A 24,023-nucleotide genomic window follows, 5' to 3' on the forward strand; every position below is an offset into this window, starting at 1 on the left:
GCCGTCATAAAGAAAACAACGCAGCCTATGAAAAAAACAACAAGGCTTTCCAATTCTCCGCCTCTACCTCCCCCCCACCCCATCCTCCTCCTGTAGTCTCCTTCATTCCTCGGCCAAAGGTATTCCCTGATGGCCAGCCATTTCAGAGAGCAGCTCAGCCTGATCATACGGCAAACTAATGAATTGAAAAATGAATCGATGCAGACAGAGAGAGCGGGGCCTTGACCCCTCCTGAAGGTGAAACTCAAGACGCTCGGCAGTAGATACTCAGGTCTTCCGGGCCCAGGTCTATATTTTTTGCACAGATGTTGGAGGCCTGTAGGGAGACATGTCATTGTTACTCTCAGCCTGAGCCTAGAGTCTGTGTTTCTCTGACCAAAAGGAGAGGCGGGTGAGATGTCTGGACATGCTCTTTGTTCTGCTGGGAGCTTTTCCTCTGATCAATAACTGAGAACCAAGCGACAACAACACGCTCGGGCATCCAGCCAACTACATTACAGCTGCATATGAAAAAAGCAGAATGTAAGAGGAGCACATGGAACCCAGTGGAGATGGGGACATAAAGGCCTCACTATTACTACTACTACTACTACAGCAGCAGCAGCAGCAGCACACCTCTCCCCTCCCCAGTCCCGCTTGCGCTGACAGAGCAACAGTGCCCCCTGCTGTCAACAGCAGACACCTATGTTCAACTAGACGAAGGGGGGGGGGGGGTTCAGAGCGGAGGAGAGGGAGGGAAGAGCCACTAGATGCTGAGGAGAAGTCATGGCACAACACATTCAGGCCCTCACAGCTCTTTGAAGGCAGATCAATAGCTAACCATTATCCTATTGTTGTTCTTCATCCAACCAGCACTGGTGAAGCCGGAGGAGGGGGATGGTTAAACTAAACGCTGAAAACACAGGGATTTAGCAAAGGCAGGGATTTATTTAACCAATCAAAATCGTACAGAGTGTCCACAATACAAACACAGAAATTACAGAAAGAGGGGATAGAAATGTACAACAATTAACAGTAAAATGTAACGGAAAGGCTTACCGAGACAGGCACTTTTGAGGTGCAGTGGAGGTTTAATTTACGTTATTTTGGGAGGCTTCATATTTTTTCAAATCATTCTTCCATTTTTCATCTGTTTGCAAAAAAGAAAAAGCTCTCAACATATGTGATTCAAAGCAAATCTCCTGGTTACTCCCACACAAGGGTTATCAGTAGCTAACCACCACACTCAGCTGACAAAATGCTACAATAATTAGTGCCAATGCTTACTGCCTTAATGCGAATCAGAGAATATGGTACTAGGGTTCACACATAGCTATAGTGCGCCCCCACTGACGACGGGCGGTGTGTGCCGTAGTCAACCAACAATCAGCTTTTAACTGAATTAAAATATACTTTTTTAGTAAAAAAAAACAGAAACAGGAAAAAGAATCAGATTTTAAGGCATACAATAACCAAACCTCAAATGACAAAGATACTACACACACACACACAATATGGTATGTGTTACAAACAAAAGAAAATGTCTCCAACACATAACTGGACACATTTTGAAGCAGAAGAAAAAAATCTCTCATTCTGTCTTTGGTTCTCTACCTCCTCTTCCCTCTAACCCCATTGCCCCCCTCTCTTTCTCTCTTCCTCTCTATATTGATGCGGGTATTTAATTAGTACCATAGACACAAAGTTTCTATTTCTTGTTACTATTGTGCTCTGTTGTGCATAAGTAAGGCACCTTGTTGATAAATCAAAAACAAAAAAGGAAGGACTTTTTAAAAGGAAAAAAAAGAGGGATGCAAGGACCGAGGCCAATGAAGGACGTATTTTTTTTGCATTCTATGTGAATATAGACTCGGAGGAGACATTTACCATGAGAAAGAGAAAAAAAGAAAAACAGGGAGCTGCTGAAGAGAAGAATAAATGACGGACGCTTTCTCTCTTTTGGCATTTCATGTCAGAACTGTGGTACTCTCAGCCCCCTTTAAGCTGAGCCCCCAAGAATGGGGTAAAAATGGAGGGGGACAAAACAATGACCTCCAAATGTACTGGCTGATTCAGTGTGTTTTATTGGAGGGCGGGTTGGGGGGTCAAAGCTCGGGACTCAATAGTTATCTGTATGGTCTTAAGATGCAACTGTAGCATTTCCAACAATGTAGTCAGATTAGCGGTGCAGATTAGATAAGAGATGGTCGTCGTAGAAGAGGGAGGTACCGACTAACTTCACATTGCTGTAAGCAGTGAGTTAAAGTCACCAAAGGAAGATGAGCTAAAAATCAATTTGTGGTATACAGTTCAGTGAGCATAGGTAAATAGCTAGATTCAGCTCTAGGTATTAGGCTGACAAAATGGCATTTGTTTGTAGTGAGAACCAATGTGGCTACCTCACTAAGCTGAGTGGTTTGTGAAACCGCCACTAATACCAAAGATACTGCAGCCTACCGGTCCCAAACTGCCTAGGGGGACACAAACCCAAAAAAAAAAAAAAAAAAGAGCCCCCCACTCTTTGCCCAAAACTGTTACAGACACACACACGTACATGCACGCATACATGTTCGTACTAACAGCGCAGTCAGACTGCATCGTGCCACATAGGAGGAGGTGGCTGCCTTGCAGACAGAGTTGAGTGCCTTTTCCCTTCAACCACGGGTGGGACTGCACTGGACACATACACACACATACACAAACATACACAGCCGTGCGGGTGCATGCATAAAACTGCACACCCATTTACAAACATGCACTCACACACAGACAATGCACCCATAATTGGATGGACAGAAAGGGGGGGCCAAAGAGAGGGACACAGAGTGGGGGCTGTGTCAGCATTTTCTCCCATATTGACTTTCCATCTTGATACACTAGAATACAAGCACTTTATCATGTAGAAAGTCTATAAAACATTTTCTATACACTATTTATTTGAAACAAAATTATATGTTACTCCTTAATCTGTCAGAGTCTTTGTTACTGTATCGTTGATCTTCTAGTAGCTCACAGCCTGATTTTTTTTTCCTTTTCTTTTTTTCTTTTTGCCCCGTGTGCTTTTACTCTCAGCCACTTTTACCTCTCTCACATCAGAGATATTTTTGTGTAACAGAGAAAGAGGGGGGTAAAAAGGCAGAGGATCCAAGCGCTCGGAGGGCTGTAGTTGTAAAATCTTACCACTAAATGTCTCTCTCTCTCTCTCTCTCTCTATCTATCTCTCTCCCTCTCCACTGCGTGCAAGCACAGAGGCTGCACTAGAAAAGTGTGGAAGACTCACTGACAGTTCATAGACACAAATTTTCTCCTCCCTCCACCTTGTCTGTCCAGTCGACCTCTCCCCCTGGCTAGTGCTAAGACTCGGTAGGCATGTGTTGACAATTAATTCTGAAATACCTCAAAAACCTTTCATGTAAACTTTATGTAATTTAAACTGAAAATAATACTGCTAATGATAACAATGATTATGAAACTATGATACTATGATAGTTAGTTTTGGAACTTGTGACTTGAAGCTTTATACTGTTAAATTCCTTTTATTTGTTTGCTCATTTTTCTCGTACGTTCTCTCGTTTGTTTTTGCTACGGCATGTACTTACTGTTTTCATAAAGGAAAAGACATTGTGAATGTTTCTGTGGAGGGTTAGATGAGAAAAGAAGAGACAGAAGAGAAGGCTAGAATAGAGAGAGAGGGGGCAAGAGCTACTCACTTTGTTGATGTTTAGTTCAAAGCTCTTTCATTGGTGGGTATATTTAAAGGAAAATACAAACAAAAAAGAAAAAGATATGACAAAAATATGATTTGGGCTGAATTTTAAACCAAAAATTTGATGTTAAACCAAAGGAGGAATAACCTTTTACTCATTGTTAGCTTTCTTCTGCCTTTAAGTTGTCTTTTCTCTGGAAAAAAGAAAAAAAAAAAAAAAAAAACAATTTCACAGTTACTTTTGAAGGTTCCTGGGTGTGTTCAAGTGCTCCTGATGTTCTTAGAATATTAAAGACCAGCACCTCCTATTGAAAAGAAGGTGCGCTTTTTTCTTTTGTGCATGGATATTGTATAACTGTATAGAAACCAACAGGAATGACCTGTGATTTTGTGGGGAGAGGAGGAGGATGGAAAGACTTGGGAGTGGGTGGAGAAGGGGTGGGGGATATTTTGGTTATCAAAACAACAAAAAAAAGAAGGGTGGGAGGATTTGGGTTTTAGGCCATGGAGGGGTCCTTGTTTTTAGATTTTCCGTCACTGTTGGATTCACTGGTTGTGTGCATGTGTTGTTGCAACCCTTCCCCTTTCCCCATGTTTCTTTGATGTATATAAATCCAGACAGTAGGGGGCAGTGTGTGCTGGGGGAGGTCAAACTCCTCTCCTCCCAATCAATAGCATTCAATCTTCATTCCTCAGCTTGTGGTCCTCGCTCGGGTCCTGAAATGTGTGTCTTGCTTTTCCAAAGACAGGCTGTTTACTTGGAGTTAATCATAGGACACACACAGGCCCGAGCGGCCTTGAATATACCTGTATGTCTGTCTACATGCTTTTCTTCAATCTGTGGTATGTGTGTTCATTTGTATCAATGTGGAAGACAAAGTGTTTTCTTTTTTTTATGTTCCTTTACTATGGGTTGCAATATTTGTCATGCAAAAATTTGAAACCATTTCTTACTGACTGACCGACCGACCAACCGCAGTGCCATTTGGCAACCGGTCATCCCACCAGAAATGTTGTCAGCATTTCCTGTCAAACAGCATATGTGTGTGCCATTTCACCGTGGGATCAAATGTGTCGCCAATGGGGCTGATGTAGACACCCCCAGTCACACTGTGCTCTCCCTCTTCTGTTACCTGTTAATCAATCAGAACCAAGTGTCTTTGTGATGGTAGAAGACAATCAGTTTCAAAACAAGAAAGGTAGAGAGAGGGCAGGCCAGTGGGGAGGATGGAAGGGGAGGACGGAAGAACAAAATCAAGGGAAAAGAGGTTCTCTGAATCGTGATGAGCTGTAGTGCCCGACTGCCAAACGACTGCCCCCCACCCCAACCAACACCCACCACCCCTCATTCTCCGACACATCAGTCCTTCCACCTCATCACAGCCGAATCTGACAGTAAAGTTCAAGCTTGACGTGATACGCAACAAAAATGAAAACTCATTAAACACTTTAAATTCACTCCCTCCTCATCCCTGTCACTTTTTTCACCCACCTGCCACCATGTAGTGCAATGGAGTACAAAAAAAAAAAAAAAAAAAAAAAAAAAAAACAAGCTGTGGTGCAAAGACCATATTTTCCATCACCTGCCACGATTTCCTGCTAATCTAATGATGATGTAACCAACCGCGAGGAATAAAAATGGCTCCGGTTGGTGGCTTTTGCACAGAGAACTATGCAAACACCTGACCCCCCCAATCTTAATCGTTGCTGCTGGGTCAGAGTGTACAACCCTCAACCCCACCCTTCATTTCAATACTCATACTTTGACCTCCATGACCTCTTCCCCTGTCACCCCCCCACACACACACACACATACACACTTCTCATGAGCCCGGAGCCGGCAGAGAAACCCCCAGTCGCTCAGGGTACAGTAGAGAGCGGCTGGGGAAAGACGAGCACTACAGCGGCCCCATGCTTCACTAGACTGATGTCGTACAGCTTTACACGAATGCCCCAAACTGCCACTGACATCAAAATGGAGTCCATGTTGATGTTTGCAAGCTGATCCTCCCCGCTCATGGCTCCATTGTTCTACAATGTTTGACTGTCTTTGTCCCCAGAGCCAAGGAAGGGCCACAATCAATGCAAAGACACTTACATTGTACTTACTTAAGTTTACAAAGTCGTCTGGAGATGGTGGCTTATATTGCACTCAGACAGACAGACACACAAACAGACACAGGCACATGCTGGAGAGGGTGAGTCTGCCTTTTGAGAGTGTTTGCTGAAACCAAAGATGAAATCAGAGGTATGACAATCTGGCTACCAAACCTAGAAGACAATGTTCAGCTCTCTGGGCTGCTCTACGGGTCCTGTGATTTACCGGCCATGTGGACATTCCACCTATTGCACTTAAATACACACACACACACACACACATAACATACACATAACTCCCACACACACACACACACACACACTTGCACCCAACACAGAAACGAGGGATAAACCCACTCACAACGTCTAGTCAGAAAGCCTCTTTTCCCTCCTCCCACTGCAGAAGCCGGAGAGCCTGTGGAAGACTTTTAGTTTCACTCTAGTTGAGACTTTTGAGAAGGAAAAAAATCTGAGTAATAACTGTTACAGAAAAATAAAAACTTAAAAGGATAATATGGGTAAAATTGCGTGTTTTGAAATAAATTAACAAATAAAACAATTGTAAAACAAAGCAATGCTGTTGGTTTATTGTGTTTGGTTTGATCTTTGACGGGAATCCCCTGTGACCCTAGCAGATGGATATTTGATTTTCACCACAACAGTCTTATACAACAGAGAGGAGAGATATTCATACAGAGGTAAACTGTCTATGTAAAGGTAATAAACTAGATTTGTGGTACATAATGTATTTTGTATATTATGTTATTTACTTTATTGGAAAATAGTAGTCATCCAAAAGAGTGCTGGCTCCACTAAGAATTGCCCACAAAAACATGAAAATACAGAAATATAATGTTGCAGAAAAAATCTACAAATTCACATATTTTCCTATTAAAAAACACGTTATTCATGTGCCATTCAGGGAGTTATTATTGTCCTTAATGTGAATCTGGACTTGTGAGTCAGTGGAGTTATTACTTGCAGTCACCTTCTCATCCATCGGCGGCGCTGTGCTGCGGATGCAGGTCCCAGAGGTGATGAGGCGTCCGGGCCCAGCTCCCTGAGAGAGAGCGTAAGAGGAACGGCGGAGAGGTGTCCCTCTCCTGAACCTTGAGTTCAGCGCTACAGGCTGGTGGGACACACTGTGGACCTACATCATAGCCAGGTGAGAGTGACATCAGAGACCATTTACCCATTATAAATGTTTACATTTAATGAAACTGAGCCTTAACAACTTGATGCACGAGTAACAACTCATCCCATTTTAGAAAAAAAGGCCTGTGCACAATCTCAGCCTTTTTAACAGATCCAAAATAACATAAATTGGCAACCAAATCCAAAATCATATTGAGCTGGTGCTGAAGTGAAACATTTATATTTCTGAAAAGTACTCAACTGGAGAATTATCACTGAGAAAAATAGTGAAAATATTATGTAACCACTGGACTTTTTCTCCAAAACACCTGAGTGGTTGTTTGGAGACATTCTATAGAAGTGTAAAAATCTTCAATAGTTTGGCAAAAGGCTGAGATAAATGAATACTTTTCTGTGTGTTTAGTGCCAATAAATATTCTTACTAACATCTAGGTGAACTACACCCTTATAAACAGACACTCCACATGTTTTTCTTGTTGTCTAAAATGCCTTTGTCTTTTATTTTTCCATACAGATGTCTCACCTTGTGTTTGTCGTGGCTAGTGAGGATGACATTAAGGGCGAGAGCGGTCATTGAGGGCAAAACAGCCGTCCAGGAGGTGAGCAGAGCTGTGAGCCACACAACTGGATCAATGAATGCCTTATCAGATACACCTGATGAGAAGCAGACACAGAGCAATCAGACCTGTTCACAGACATGATGACAGATCCTTCACTTCATCAGATCAAAAGAAAACCATGTTACATAATCATTGTACCAATGAAGTTGTATTCGTAGGGTTCTCTCTCAAACAGGCGTTTGTTGTGGGTGATCCTGGTACAGATGAAGAACATCACCACAGAGACACACAGAGCCGCAAGACTGAACTTCGTCCAGTATTTGGTCAGCAGCATGATCTGATTGACAAACAGAGGCACTGAAATTAGAGGACCATTATACATGTGGATATACAGTATGTTATTTTTTTCCAGAGGTATTTTGTAGCACATACAAGAGTTTAGCCTCTCAAATTATTAGTTTAATGGCCACATTAGCAACCTTTGCCAGTTTGCTCCAGTATTTACTGCTCAGGTTACCATGCTGTGCTGTGATACTGTGATTATAATCCGCCTCCATTGGCCAGCTTGTAAGAGCAGAGTCCATCATTTTTAAATTATGATGTTCTATCATCTGTGATTTTTTTAAAATGTAAAATGTGATCCTGACCTCAAATGTGGCGGTAAATGTGGCTGCCATGGAGACAGTGACTGCCATGGTCTGGTAGTCGAAGGCTGTGTTGTAGAAAACTCCGAACGGGATGAAGAAGAGAACGAGCGAGGAGTAGACGGCATACAGGAGCGACAGAGATAGCATCAGGGGGCTGGAGAGCTCGTGTCTCTGTCCAGTCATGTACAGCTCCGGCCACTTCAGGCTGCTCTCTGCACTCACATCCTATGACAGAAAGACACAGGGTGAAGTATTATACGACAGAGATCCTTATTTGATCAATCAGTTCATAAAAACCAGTATTCCACCTGTTCAAAGAAGGCCAAACACATAACTGGGGTCGCTGTGTAGAAGACTGTGTAGAGAGCGATGAACCATGTCTCATACAGAGACTGCAAGAGAGAAACAGACAGTGGAATAAATGCAAGATGTTCTCTCCATGTTTAACTTCAATTCATTTAGTGACTTTAAGTCTCCATGTCATTGAATTTAATCCACATGTCTCCAACCTGAGCGCTGAAGCCATTGAAGCAACCAAACCACACGTGGACAAGAGCAAAGCCACAAGTCTTAAACAGGAAGTAGCGCAGGAAGAGGGAAATGCGCCTGTATGACCAGCGCCCGTGGACCAGCAGCAGCCTCTGCAGAAACCTGAATTGGGACAATGCAAAGTCTGCGTTCTGCACTGCCTGACCTCCCTCCACACCTGCAAGTCCAACACCGACATGAGCGGCTGGTGGATAACAGTAAGAAAAGACAGAGATCAAAAAGGAGGAAAATATAAAAACGTGAACATGGAAAGCAGAATACACAGATTAGTAGGTTTTGTCTATAGTTTAGAGCTACAAAACACTCTTTCTCTGTCACTTGACTTACTCTTGATCATGTTTACATCGTTGGCACCGTCCCCGATGGACATGGTGATTGAGGTGGTGTGTTTCCTGACCAATGTGACGATGTCGGCCTTCTGTCCAGGTGTCACACGGCAGCACAGCACAGATTGACACTGTTCTGCCAGGCTCATGAACGTGGCTCCCCATTCTGGTCTCTGATCAAACTCTGCCTGGGGGACAATATCATGAAACAGCTCAGCTTAGGTTATATCAAGTATTAAATGGCCCCTATCTTTTAATGGACATTAAGAGGAGCAGCCATCTTTATGTTTTGGATCAAGATGATTTCTGTTGACGGCTTTGGCATCTCTTAGAAGTAGGCATTATTTTAAAGCCCCTGAAAAATAGATTTACACTATAACCTTCACTATAACCTTCATGACTACAAATGCGACAAAAGTCACAGGATGTAAGAAAGATCCTTAGGTATTAATTAAAAGTTTAAGACTCCATGTGGGTGTGGCTCTATCAGATTAGACTCACAGCGACCTGGCAAAATTAGCAAACTATCCCACAAATGTCATCAAATTTTGATTCAAAAGTTGCTAAATCCCGATTGGTGCACAGAGGTATGTTACATCACCTTTTCTCCAGCAGAGCTCGGCACTTCAAACCAGTGTGAAAAGCACAGAGAAAGAGGCACAGACAGAAATCTTATATGTGAAAATACCAAAGCTGTTCTAGCTTTGACAGAAACCTTTCTGTTTATATACACTGAGACCCCATTCTGGACTTCAAGTAATTTTGTCTCAGTATATGTTTTCATACTGAACTGATAACTGCCTAAAACCTTTTGCTTTCTGTCCAAAACCCTATTACAATGTAGACATTATCCAAGGCTTTCAACTGACCTCGCCAAGTCTTTGATATAAACAACACAACTTTTCATGAGTCATTTGCAAACTTTATGATGACAGCTTGAAAACTTCACAGTATAAGTAACCTATTTACTGTACAGTGCTGTGTTTACCAGCTCAGGTCCAGTGAGGACCACAGCAGTCTTTGCTCCAGCCGTCTCCGTGTCTACAGCCCACAGCTCTGTCTGTCTGGCCTTGAAGAAACTGACCCCTGGGTCTGGGGCCTGGAGTATCTGCCTGCAGGGGCAAACACACAAAGATCAATGAGATGGTGTGAGTGTGTGTACGTGTGTGTATTTGTGTATTTTTATCATTGCTAACCTCAGCTCCTGCCATTCCAGTAATCTGGTATCAGGATCCAGTAGTCTGCAAGAATATCCAATATTCACTGCAGTCTCTGCAAGGGCAGGAGAGAAAGAGGCAAAGACAAAAAACACAATGAGACTTTGTTTTCTTGTAGCAAAATGGTGCCATTCCCCCCTCCTGCTACTGTCACAATACCTTTTTTGTCCCCAGTCAGTACCCATACTTTAAGTCCAGCCTTTTTAAGCAGAGCAATAGTCTCAGGAACACCCTCCTGAAGCCGGTCTTCTATGGCGGTCACTCCCAGAAGCTATAAAACATGAAAGTTAGCATTTGTTTTTACCTTCCCTGCAGGATATTGATTTTAATACACAGTGGCACGAAGGTAACAAGGAGATATAGAGATGACATGAATGATATTCAACCTTAAAGCATGAAAAAAACTCACATTTACCAAAGCCTCTGGGAAACAAGGATTCTATTTCTTTAAAGACCAACTTTTTGCTCCACACATATGAAACTTGATTTGGGGAAATGTAAAGGGCAGAAATCCTCAGGCACAAGCTTGATTTAAGAGAGTTAACTGTAGTGGTCATGCTGTGTCAATGATCAGCTATACCATTCTAAGTGGAGGACTGACATTAAACATATAAAATCAAACCGAGGAGCAGCCCACCTGCAGCTCCGTCTCCATCTGATCATATAGCTTTTCCAGCAGTGCGTCACAGGTCACTGGTTGCCATGGCAGCAGACTGGGCCAGAGTTTTACTCCACTGCTCCCATGATGCCTCAGGAACAGATCGAACCGCAATACACAAAGTCCTCAGACAGGCCTGAGCAAACAGCTGACAGAAGATAAGTTAACACGTTATTTGACAGGCCGCACATTATTTACTGAGTGATCTGTCGGGCAGAATTGAAGGATTGACAGAGAAAACATGAGATAAACATTTTAGTCCTACATGTCCCAACTAGTCTCAGTAGGACTGACTACTGGCCCGATCCTTTCTCTTAACATATCCTCAAAACAGTGATCAGACAGCTACTAATAATGATAGAAGGTGTTCTGTGTTCATTCTGCCATGTATTTGTGATCTAGAAGAAGAAAATATGTAAGTTATTTGACAGTATTTGACTTATTACAGTCAAACAGGGCAAGATGTGCTTTAACACACTCATGTGTTTTACTGCTCTTTAAGGGCATGGTCAGTATTTAGGAAATATGCTTATATGTGAGGCTACAGCCAGCAGCCACTTAGCTTAGCTCAGCATAAAGACTGGACACAGGGGAATCAGCTAACATGGTTCTGTCCAAAGATGACAAAATCCAGCTCCAGCCAGAACCTCTAAAGCTCACTAATAACATGTTGTATCTTGTTTGCTAAATCCTTAAGAAAATCGTGTTTAAATGTTTCTCCTCACTGTTAAATGCAGGACAATTTCTTGGCCGTGCACAGCAATCAGCAAGACTGGACTTTCACATGACGTGCGTAATTTTAAATTGCTTTAATACTGAAATGGAAATGGAAATATCCTGACATAGTGCCATATATATATAGTAGGCTCAGTGGGTGTACTGTACTGCATACACTACTGGTTCAGTAGAAACTCTAGTTCACCTCAAGCGCTTCTTCAGTCCTTTCCTGATATGGAAAGTCCTTCTGCAGTCTCTCGAGGATCACAATGTCTGCCCCTTTACAGTACAGTTTTAACCCGCCCTCTGGCTCCCGAACTGGAAAACAACACAAAACCAATATGGATACATTCATCCAGAAGAGAGGGTGACATGGGAGAACTTAGTATATGTATGACTATAGAGGATAATTTCTCTTTGTGTATTTAGTGGGCCACTCTCACCTAGCACAGACATCCGTCTCCTCTTGCTGGTAAAGTCAAGCAGTGCCAGCAGCTGATATTGTCGAATAACACCCAGCTCGGAGACAACAATAAAGTCCCTTGTCCTCGATAGAAAGACCCAACCCAGCTCCCTGGCTGCACCAACAAGAGCCTCTTCATCTGGGGATGCAGCCTGGTAAACTGGAGCCTCTGGGAGAGGGTGGTCAGCACACAAAGGTAGAGGTAAACATCCATTGTGTCAGTCAGTAACCTTACCTGTGCTTGTTATTCCATTAGATTCAGACCAGTAGCTAAGAGGTAGAAAAATAATGGAGACAAAATGCATCTCGCCTTAAAGTTTTGTTAACACTGAACAAGTGGTGTCTGAGATTACAGTGAATTACAGTATTTTGACAATTTTAAATTGTAGCGCCTTCATCAGGTCAGTCAGTTTAATACAAACACAGTGGAAACAAGATTTGCACATCAAGATTTCATCAAATAGCACACCTCTGCTGTCAGCTATCAACTGAGGTTTGACAATTTTATCAGATGGAGAATAGCAGCTCACTTCGTTTGGTCTGAATCACAAACATTATGGATACTCTCACACACACATACAAGCTCACCTTCCTTCCACTCTGCCATGACAGTGTGACACAAAGACAGTGCTGCAAGGAACTGACGGCTGAGCGGACACTGCTGTCCTCTGAGCTTCTCCACCAGGCTGGGAGCCGACATGAACAGACCACCGCAGGAGTATGGATTCCAGTTTAAGTCCATGGGCTGCACAAGTACAGAAACAAAAGATATCACACTAAATGATACCGTGTTGTGGAAATAAATACGGAGGTAGAGAAATGAGGAAAGATGCAGTTCAAAGACAAATGTAATAATACGATACCTCTACATCTTCTGCCCTGACTGATGCATCGCCTGTAAAAACAGATATATATTATATATATTATTATACTTAACAAAATGCAAAAAGCATCTGAAACGGAGGGAAAGAAAGAAAGAAACAAAGAAAGAAACAAAGAAAGATATGGTGTCTGAGGCAGGAAATGGCTCAGACATACGACATATGGTTGATGTGATTCTGACAAGGTTTCAATTACAGTTTGTCTTCTGTGGGGAGAGCAGGTGTTAAATATTTAGTAGATGTACTCATGGCTGTTGGATATGAGCATGTTAAGTGTCTGCTCGTCTCTCTCTCGAGGAATGAGTTTCATCCATGGTTTATGTGAGGTTGCTTCCCCAGAGGGATCTTTGTTCCACTGTAAGCCTGCAAGGAAACTTTGCTCACTGCTCATTATCAACCTCTATTTTATAAATTATTACTTATGGAAACAAATAACCGTGTTTATTAGACAGGATACAATCTTTTAACTTCACACGTTCCTGGAGACAGACTGGACTGTTGGACAATCAACTACCACACAAGAATTCTTGAGTGAAAAAAGTGTCTCATTGCTGCCACTAATGTGTTATTCTAAAAACCTGACATCCCAGTTTTATGAAGGCCACAGTGAATGATCTCGGTGTCATTTACCAATGGAGAAAAGTGTTTTTTAAAACTCCTTTTTCCATCAGGATTTCAATTTATGGTATTAAGCCATTTTAAAAACACTTTTTTTTCTATTGAATTGTGCAAGGTCACCTGACTAATAATGGTTTATTAGTATCAAATTTAATTTTTTTTTCAAGTTACAAGTTACAAGACTTTTGTTATCAGTCTTAACTCTATGGTCAACCATGGCTAGTTCCTGACATAGCTACATAACAGACAATTAAATTTTGATTTTGAGAGCATGCTGCATTCATAACTTGATGAAAATACTGATGAAAGTGGAAGCTTAGGTAAAATAAAAGAGCAGGAAAAATATAAGAAAATGGGTGACATTATTCTTATTAGAGGATGAGAATGTTTAAAAGTCTGAATGGCTGAAAGTCTAATTTCAGTTGTGCCGTTTGAGCCCAGACAGATACTTTGTTTTGTGTTGGCAAAGGGTTGGTGTTTTCTCTTAGTTTGGACAATTAAAATATCACACAGAGCATTTACTTTGTATCATAGAGAAGTAGTTTACTAGGTGAAAAATGATGAGACAGTTTCAGTTCATTAATGTGAGATAGAATGAGTGGCTTTTTATTGTTACCATAGATCTCCCCCGCTATGCAGCACTGTCTGAAGAGCAGGCGGTTCTGAGTTAGTGTCCCAGTTTTGTCACTCAGCAGGTATCCCACTTGGCCGAGCTCCTCGCTCAGTGAGGTATTCCTAGCCTGGGCCGGTTTCTCTGCCTGCTGCCAATACATCTCTAAATCCCAGCCAATAAAAAGGCTGTGGACCGTGTGGATCAGCTCAAACCTGTGGACACAGACATGGAAGACAGATACACAGTAAGACAGTACACAGGCAAACACAACAGTGCTTTATACATGCGTATTAAAGTGTGGTACTGTAGATGTAACTAACGTGATGTAGAGGGCTATGGGCATGGCCGGGCTGAGCAGGATGATGTAGCTCCAGAAGGCAAGGAAACCAGTGTAGGCTGGATTGCTGTCAACCACCAGACCAGATGGAACCCCCATCTGGCCCATGACCCGGCTCGAAAACACACCGTTGCCAATAGCAAGAAATAAAGCTGCTAGCAACACGGACAGGACTATCTGTAGATTCAGAATATAGACAAACTCAGTTTAGAGGAATTCCACAAAATGCCCCATGGTTGTCACACCCCTGCCCTTTTACCCACTCACCCCGATCACCACCCTGTTGAAAACTTTTTCCGTTCGTGTCGTTTTCACTCTCAGTTTCCCGCAGTTCCTCAGGATCTTACTGTCCGCGCCTGGTACAGAACAGACTGCTATTAGATGTCTATCACTGCAGTGGCCTGACCGAGTGAGTTGAGAGATCTTCCTGCAGCCAGAGGGTGAGAGTTCGAGCCCTCATGTCAGCAAGCATCTGCTGATGTGCCCTTGAGCCAGATGCTGAATCCCTACCAGAGGGTGTCTGACCCCGCTGCCAAGAGGTCAGGGGGAAGAGAGAATTTCCCTCGCAGGGATCAATAAAGTATCACATTATGTTTTTCAGTTGTGTTGTCTCAATCTCACATAGACTACGGAAAGACATCGAGCTGAATGCGTAGAAATGACAAAACTGAGAGCGTGCATCATATCTTCAAACTGTTCAAGGACAGATAACTTAGTCCTACAAAGACAATAATATGTCAACCTTGATCATGCCTAGTTTGAAGGCGGCTATGTCAAGTGTGTGTGAGGAGGTTTAAGAGTTATAATCAGGCTAAACTGGGGTCATACCAATAGACATTCTCTGATGAATGGTATAAAACCCATCTCTGGAAGAATTTGATCTATTGATCTGCTTTACCAGAACTGAAAGGGTCATAGCAGCGAGATCCATGACACCTCTGCCTGGTTCAGTAATATCCGATCAATGATCACTTAAAAGACAGGAGGAGCCTGTAATCTGCCAGACATTAACAGACCCACTCCTGCAAGAGTTAAGCACTGCCCATAATTAGCAGTATAATTTATTCCACATAATAAAATTTGTCATTGGAAGGCCATAGTAGAAGGTGAAATAAGGATAGGTGGCCTGAAAACAAAACATTTTGTTAGAATTATCTCTTTTTTTTTTACACCTCTGTGGAGCATTGTGCCACATACCAAGGCTCCTCTTCATCCCCTTCGCCTCAAGAGACTTAGTATCAAACTCAACGGGCCAGCTTGAGGGCGGCTCGTACCCATTTTTATGAACAAATTCATTTCTTAAGAAAAGGAATTCCAGAGCAATCAGATTTGATATCCTCTTTTTGAAACTGAATAAATTGTTCTACATGTACCAGTGTAAATGGCCAAGCCGTAAGCAAACTCTGTGTTGCGTAGGACTGTTCCCCTAAGGAGGATGTGCTCATTGTCCAGCAGATGACACTCTCCTCCCCAGTGTAGCTGGCCTCTGAAGGTGTACAGGCGATTGTTGGGTTCCTCACAGAGCACAACACCTGTGAAATGAGAGCTTACATTTGCTTTTACTGCATTTACTTAGCACAATGCAATTTTTATCTCTGCTTTAAAATGAGCACATCTAGAATCTGCATTCTTGATAGAAATCCTTTATGCACCATCAAAGGCAGCGAGGGCCTCCTCTGAAGGGTGAGAGGTCAGCTTGGTGTGTGTGGCACTGAGTGCCTGCCGGTACTTGAGGTTGGTCTCTCTGTATGCAGAAAAGACAGGACTTTCAGTTCAGTCAACAGTAAAGAGTTGATCCACAAAACAGACACAGTAGTTAAGAAGTTGATGCGGTGTGCAAGTAAATAATCAGAGTCTTGTATTATTAATTTATGACAAAATCACATTGATACAATTCTGATCACTGATCACTTTGGCTCAAAGATGTAGAGCAACTTTTCATATTATATTGATCACTTTTAAAGCACTGATATAATGTATCTGGCCCAAAATGTACTGTACATCTTTTACCCCTCTATGTGCCACTGCAAGGCCTGAGATGTGCAAACAGAGCTCATCTGGCTGTTCCAGAGTTTTAACAGCGACCAAGTTTTTATCGTGAAAGGCCCCAGAACTACAGAGCTTGAAGAGCTTGGGCCTCTAACATCAGTATCACCTTCAAAATCTCTTCTTAAAAACTTTTTAATAACTATTTGTGCAATGATTTTTACTATGATATATTATTGCACTATATTCATAATCTAAATGTTGTAGTTTTATTATATATATATTCTTATATATTGCACACAAACACACTGCCACTATTACCACTGGTATAATTTTCATGAAGTTAACACATACAATCATGTATGTCATTTATATTGTAGTTGGGAATAAGGTATAAGAATAAGTGAAAAGATTAATCGACTGTAACTCTTACCCATCAATGTCCGCTGTCTCTACATAACACAAACTGTGAGGCTCTGAGCTACACAGGAGGAGAAGGTCTGCCTGTGAGGAAAGAGAAAATATAAAAATACTTTGTTGTGAATTCAAATAGAGAAAAACTGACTTCAAAATTCATGCATCTAGGCTGAAATTTTCAATTTTAGGAAGGTGCTACTTTATTACAGATGTCTACAGTGCAAGCTAATTGTATTCTACTTGCACAAATAATGATCAATCACACACTTTGTTTTCTTTAAAACAACACTGTTATCTTCATTTAGGTTTTCTTTCTATAAACTGAGTATCTCACAGGAATGACTTGGTCTTTGTGGATCCGCAGCACATCTCCCACACACAAGTCCTTCCACTGTGCTGTGTTGAAACTGAGACAGAGAACAGAAGAGCTTAAAGCATATTTAAAAAGTAAGGTGCATTACTACCCTACTGGAACTACATAATTTGTATCTGGTCAAAATTATGTATGTATTATGTTAAGGACATATTCAGAGATCCCAAAATAATTAATACATGGACTAACACTAGACAATGGCTACAGTAAATTTCAAGAAAGTCAAGTGACAAATGTAAACACAGGAGCAAATCAGACTTATAAGACGTATAAGTTATAAGACTTATAGATGTTCACACACACTTCTCTTGACTGTATATGTAATGCATTGTCAGTTTGTGTATGGATTCTTCTTTGTAATTGTCTATTAGTCCACAGGAGAAAGTGTAAAAACCTGAAATATAATTTCAGAAACATAGGGAGGTAAAAGTATATCTGAAGGTATGAGAAGATGTCATCGAGAGACTGGACACAGCTCTTCTGAGAGGTGCAGAAAACATCCTGCGTTGTTGCCCTGCTCAAATGCACGAAAGGACCCTAGGGATTCACTCATTCACACTTCATTAGAGCTTCATTAGAGGGCTGTTTCAGACGGGAACTGCACCGAGTCCTGAGAGAATAACCCACTGTCTTTGTCCTCACCTCTGAGAGATGAGTACGTCACAGGGTCGGGAGTTAATCTCAGAGTCACTGCGTCTCCTTGCCTGGACCAGAGATGGTGAGAGAGAGAGTCAGAGAGAGAGAGAGAAAGACAGACCGAAAAAGAGAAAGAGAGAAAGAGATGGACTGAGAAGCGTGACAAGGATGGAGGAAAAGAGTGATGGACAGGGAGCATGTGAGAGGGAGTGAGGGTGGCCATGAAAGGTTGAACAGGAGACATGAGAAAGGAGAAACGCCATTACAGGGCTCTACAGTGACACCAGCTGGGAGATTTACACCCTCCACTAAATGATTAGTCAATAGAGAGGGGTCAAGCAAGCGTTTCACCCAGAGCTGTTAACGACCGTAACTCAGTGATGCACTTAACCAGAGAATTCTCCATGCAAAACATCACGCCTGCATTTAAAGGGAAAAGCTTTAATGATAGGAGAGAAAATTAATGCTACTGGGATGACTGGTTTCATCAATGAGGAGAGGACAAGGAGTCAATGAGGACAATGAAGGAGAGAAAAGAGTGCATACATGCTTAAGTGCCAGGTGCATAAATGCATGCGAGCGGCCGGTCATATATTTGCGTTTAAGATCATGCATTTGTGTGTGAGGCATGTGCATTCATTCCTGCCAGACTCCCGCTTGCTGACAGAGGGGGCACAAGGGAGCAAGTGGCAGTCTCACCATGTCGTTGGCCAGGTCTTTTATTCCTCTCACAGTGAGTACGATGAAGAGAGGGATGATAGTGATGTACCATGGTATGGATGAGATGACAGGGACACACTGGAAATCACATGTAAACATGGATAATATGGAAAAGGAATCATAATCACACACACTGTAAAAATCATATCTCTACAAGTAATTACCTAAACAGTTGAAAGCTAATTAAACAAATTTAATGTATGCTAAAATGGACTAATGTGATCTGTTAGCAGAAGAATTCATGATGTCAGATTTAAGAGATTATGCCAAGATGGCAAATCCATCCTGTGAAAGAAATTTAAATTTTTTCCTTACTACAAAGCGTTAGTTCAGGGAGTGGATAAGCAACTCTTTGCAGGTAGAAAAATATGAATATTTACTGAAAAGTCAATATCTTATGACTATGTCACAGAAATTGTACTTGTAATTCATTTCATCCTGTCCTTTGCGTACGTCTTACTATGACCAAGGGGATGCCAGTGAACAACTTCTTACTGTTACAAAGGGCCTCCTAGCTCTGATGAGTTAGAGCCAAGGTCAAAGCCAAGAGGTGACTGAATTTTTTGCTCTACTGGCACATTGGCTTTGAAACAGTCTTCCACTTAGTTTTTGGTCTGCTAATCTGCTAATCTGCTAATCCTTTTAAATGAGGCCCTGAAACACATTTTAACAACTCGCCTTCTAAACTTTATTTATTCTTGTTATTAGCTGTTGTTTACTATGGATGGCTTTATATGTAACCATTTTATGTTGTCTGTTTATGCTGATGACTCATTGTCTATGTTATTTAGATCATGATATCAGGTTAATTTAATCTAAAGGAACAAGACCTGCATGAGGAACATGGCAGCATTATTCCTGCAACGTCAGACTGTCTGTACAGAGCTTTGTTTTTTTCCTCTTCCAGTTAACAATGCTTATTTGAATAGTGTTAACATCAGACAGTAAAGGTTGCAGCTTAAAGAAAGAGAAACCAACAAGAAAAAAACAGAGCCTCCATCTGACCTGCAACACCATCATGAGAAGGAAGTAGAGGTTGGCCGCTCGCTGGAACTGTTCAAACAGCGTCAGGGGCAGAAAAGTCAGGGGGGAGTACTTGTAGCTGCGCACCACATTGTCCTGACAACCAACAGGAAGAGCAACAGAGAGTGAGGGAGAGGCACAAGGGAAACATATCTATCAACACATTAACCCGTTTTTCAATGCATCAGCATGCCAACAGGTGTTGGGGTACCATGTGGAGAGAGGGAATGCGGGACTGACTCACCGCATATCGCCCCCAGCGGAAACATAAGAGGGATTTCTTCTGTTTGTGTTTGTGGTAGTGGTGGCTGTTCGCCCTCACCTCCCATGAGAGGCCTGTTAGACACACGTTAGCAAGACTCTTAGTTCAGCTCTCCATTTGCACAAAGTGATTTAATGTATCATTTTCATCAGCAGACAACAGATGGATGTGTGTGCTTCTCTGAGTGTATTGTTAATATGCAAGCATGTGTAGTGTACTGCTGTTAGCCATATCTCAGCAGGATTCTTATATCCCCGATTCAGAGCTTTGAGAAGGCAAAACTGATTCTAATAGCATATTAGATGGCTGTTACATATGACGCTGAGATTTTGTGTTAGTGGATATAAATTATATAAGATGTTTTATTTCAAATCAAAAACACTGAACTTCACTCCCTTCTGGATACATCCCAGTGAATACAGTGAGGTAAAGATACAGTGGTCAGCAGGTGAAGAAAAAGGAAAATAAAACATGGAGATTAAAAGTGACGTACCAGATTCAACACTCTCCTTGGCCATGATGGTGGGTGGACTCAAGATCTTTGCAGACTTCAGTTATGCTAAAAGAGGGAGACAACCGAGTGATATGGCTGCTGTAGTCCCATTCTAAGATACATTTATCTGTCTTGTAACTCATTACACTGTGTTACCATGCTTACATACAACATAACACAGCAGATAAAAGGTTATAAATCACTGTTGATCTAAAGAGACTCCTTTGCCGGTTGCAGCTGTACAAACTTTACCAATCCTCTATTAACCACTTTATCACACAAACAAACTGTTACAAAGATGAATTTAAGGCAACTCTGGACTTGTTTTCTATATGATGAAATACTGAGAAATGTACCAACTCCTCTGCATGGATCTCTGCTGGAAGCTGCATGAGCAATCCTGGTGAGAGAGAACTCAAGACTGCTCAGATCCAATCATCTGCAATGAACCTGAGAGAATTCAAACACAGAGTCATAACAGATTAATCAGGACAAGAACTATAACAGTGACACTGTTGCTAAGTACATTTGTTAGCAAATGAATAAACACAGAACAGAAATGGAGAGGACATTAAACTAGTCTGTTTTGACTATTCATGATTTTTTATGTAAAGCTGTTAATAGTTATGCTGTTGCTGAAATTAATCATAAGCAGCAGTACATAATAACCAACACAGATCAGACTGTCAAGTATTTACCTGCTCCATTTGCCAGTAATGTTGTTGAGCACTGTACAGCATTTGCAGCGAGGTGACATAGCTGAGCCATCAATCACAAAGCTCCACAGACCACAGCTAGAGATTAACATGGTTGTTTTCATAACCAGCCTTCGGGTGCTTTTCACAACACACCTGTTTCATCCATCCACCCCCTCCTTTGTTTTTTTTTCATGTCCTTGTTCAACATGTTCCCGGCCCCACCCTTCTCTTTCTCCCAGGTGAATGCTCTGGTATCACAGACAGCGCTCCCCATACACCTTACCTGAGGAGAGAAAGAGTAATAGAGGAGGGGCACCAAAGGCAGTATAGTAGAGGCATATCAAATCACTGTTTTGTTTATCTTATTTTCTGCAGCAAAAACAGATATATATTTTTTTGTATTTGGGTGGAAACTAACACAAACCAGATCTAGAAAGATTCTACACATACTAACTAGATGAATTTTTGTGACAAACCTCAATATCTTCACTGTCCTAGCAAGTCTTTGTGACAGTATGGTAATGGTGCTTTTGCACCATAGCAACTGTGGGAGTATTGGTTTACAGGAATGTGAAAGCAGTAAAACTTTGCATTCAGACCGGGCATGCATGGCCAACACCAAACACACATTCATTTGCTGCATTTTCTTTGTTTTCTTTCTCACACAACCTCATTATTACCCTTTTATCATATATGGAAATTTAATCAGATAAAAAAATGTGTATAAATTTACAGAATATAGGTTAAAGAAGCCTTGTCTCCAGTCTAGTTTATGGTTGTTGAGTTGCTAAATGGGCCTGAGTGAGCAAGTACAAAGAAAGTATCTCATCCATATGTGACTGTATGTCATTTTTGCAGTTTTATATAACAATAATAATAAGAAGAAGAAAATGTGGCTTGGCCTGCTGTGTTGAATTAATAATCTGTATACTTTCAGACGTAAATGAAAAAGGTTTTGAAAATGTCAGCAGTTTTTCAATCATTTGTTCTAAACAAGAAAGAAACACGTATTTATTTTTACTTTTTACTTACAGTATGTGCAGTAAGTCAGATAAGAAAATATGAATGTGTGTCTATGTATTTTTGTATATGCCTCATTTTATTCAAACTGATCTTCAACTTTAGGAGTATGATTAACTTGACTAAAGCTATGAATTGTTGAATTGTTTAGTTTAAGGCCTTCAAGATAACTCTTCTGCCTTCTAATGCCACCTGGTGGAGGTAAGCACCCACTGCAGTTTAACTATCAGATGAAGGTCAAAAAGGGTGAAATTGTAAACAATAGCACCTCTGAACAAAAGGAAGTTCACTGGATTGATATTTTCACTCAATGTCAGTTAAAGGTACTATTTGTGGTTTCATATCTCTTTGTCTCATTTCTCTTCCCTATGTAAGTGAGGTTGTCCCCACAAAGGCCACACATCAACACCTGAACATGTGTGTATCTTATATGTGTGTACGTGAGTGTGCTGAGCATATCTAGGGCGATCTTTCTTATCTATTTTAACAGCTGGGCTGTGCATGAGAGTGGTTAGGGTAATGTGTCGGTGGTGTGGCATAGGTGCTCTTAGGCCTCCACAAACAATGACAGTCAATAGGCCAGGCTTTTCCACCACAGTTTAACCGTTGCCCATCACGGCTGCCAAACCTCACAACCAGAAACATACAGGAGAGTTGTCTCTGAAGACTGTGGGCTCTTGTAAAGAATTTTTTTTTCTCTGCAAATTTGAAGGGAGAGAATTAAACTATATCAAAATGTTGGCATATTACAAATCATAGTCAGTATTTCAAATAAAATATTAAAATTTCAAATTCAAGTGATAATAATTTCCAAGCCAAATATCAAATTCTTCTCAAAATGTTTAATTACTGTTCAATTACATCTTGATGTAATTATGAGCATAAACATGCAAGCTGGAAGGGTAAAACACTTGTATGTATGTAACAAATATGTCTGATATCATGTCTGAGATTCTCATAATTAGAACTGTAAGGGTCTTAGGCAACACCTTGGTGGGACTATGCAAAGATACTACTTATCCCTCCCTACTAGGGGTAGTAAAATAAGCAAATGGCAGCTTAAACATTATGTATGTATTATGTATTAAAGTATTTAGCTTCAGGCAGTCTTACATTACTCATGCAAGTTGATGTGCCAACTGCAAATGTTAGTTGCACTTCTAATTTATTTCCACACCTTTTAAGTTCTCGGAACAGGTCAATTGACAAAGACGTCATCTATTATATGCAGAAAAAAGATTTCTGTCTAAGATTCTTACCACAGTGTCAGCAGCCAGTGAGAAGAGCACAAGAAGCGAGGATGACAAGTTTAACTTCCTCAAGTTTTGTTCAGAACAAAGTGGTAATATGAACAAACTGTTGAACCTGAAGCAGCTTATAAAAATGAAAAACAAAAAGCCATGATGCCAGATGACAGTGGTAATTTGTTGATGTAAATCTTGTTGGTAATTTTAAGGAAGTCACTGTGCTGTGAGTAATTTTCTAAATAAATCTTTGTCACATAAATAATGATGATTTAGGGCCATACATCGAAAAATTAATGAGTGCAGCGAGATGTCAATTTCAGGAAACGTCTATTTTGACTGTATCACAGCTATCACTTGAAAAAACCCTATACTGATGATGAAAACCACAATTGACAAGAACCACCCCAAAACAGACATGTTCATCATCACACTGTCAAAAATACAGGCCATGTTTCCACTACATGTTAAATGGAAGCATGTTTGTTCTCATCCTATTCTGTATCTCACAGGATCTCAGCAGTGTATGACCCTCAGACCAACCCTGTTTTCAGCATAGTGTGAGAAAGCCGAGGGCTGTGGGAAGCTTCTCAATGCTCTCTCTGCCTGTGTTTCTACGTGGCCTGCG

The 24,023-nt window shown here is 41.3% G+C and overlaps 1 protein-coding gene across 1 annotated transcript in view; it reads right to left on the reverse strand.

Annotated features, from left to right (window-relative positions):
- Positions 1–761: 761 nt before the first annotated feature.
- atp8b3 (ATPase phospholipid transporting 8B3) overlaps positions 762–24,023 on the reverse strand; it is a 41,168-nt gene continuing 17,906 nt past the window's right edge. The window contains 30 exon segments of the mRNA XM_018667393.2: positions 762–6,932; positions 7,461–7,591; positions 7,696–7,834; positions 8,145–8,369; positions 8,453–8,536; positions 8,654–8,877; positions 9,021–9,207; positions 10,008–10,131; positions 10,216–10,291; positions 10,396–10,507; positions 10,874–10,921; positions 10,923–11,042; positions 11,817–11,929; positions 12,055–12,243; positions 12,663–12,819; positions 12,938–12,969; positions 14,190–14,398; positions 14,507–14,700; positions 14,791–14,879; positions 15,897–16,055; positions 16,176–16,267; positions 16,943–17,013; positions 17,261–17,333; positions 17,942–18,003; positions 18,635–18,733; positions 19,661–19,774; positions 19,923–20,014; positions 20,434–20,499; positions 20,790–20,883; positions 21,132–21,414. Coding sequence (XP_018522909.2) covers positions 6,690–6,932; positions 7,461–7,591; positions 7,696–7,834; positions 8,145–8,369; positions 8,453–8,536; positions 8,654–8,877; positions 9,021–9,207; positions 10,008–10,131; positions 10,216–10,291; positions 10,396–10,507; positions 10,874–10,921; positions 10,923–11,042; positions 11,817–11,929; positions 12,055–12,243; positions 12,663–12,819; positions 12,938–12,969; positions 14,190–14,398; positions 14,507–14,700; positions 14,791–14,879; positions 15,897–16,055; positions 16,176–16,267; positions 16,943–17,013; positions 17,261–17,333; positions 17,942–18,003; positions 18,635–18,733; positions 19,661–19,774; positions 19,923–20,014; positions 20,434–20,458 — 3,483 coding nt within the window. The 5' untranslated portion in view covers positions 20,459–20,499; positions 20,790–20,883; positions 21,132–21,414 and the 3' untranslated portion in view covers positions 762–6,689.

The sequence above is a fragment of the Lates calcarifer genome, linkage group LG17 (assembly GCF_001640805.2).
Source record: "Lates calcarifer isolate ASB-BC8 linkage group LG17, TLL_Latcal_v3, whole genome shotgun sequence".
NCBI lineage: Eukaryota > Metazoa > Chordata > Actinopteri > Centropomidae > Lates > Lates calcarifer.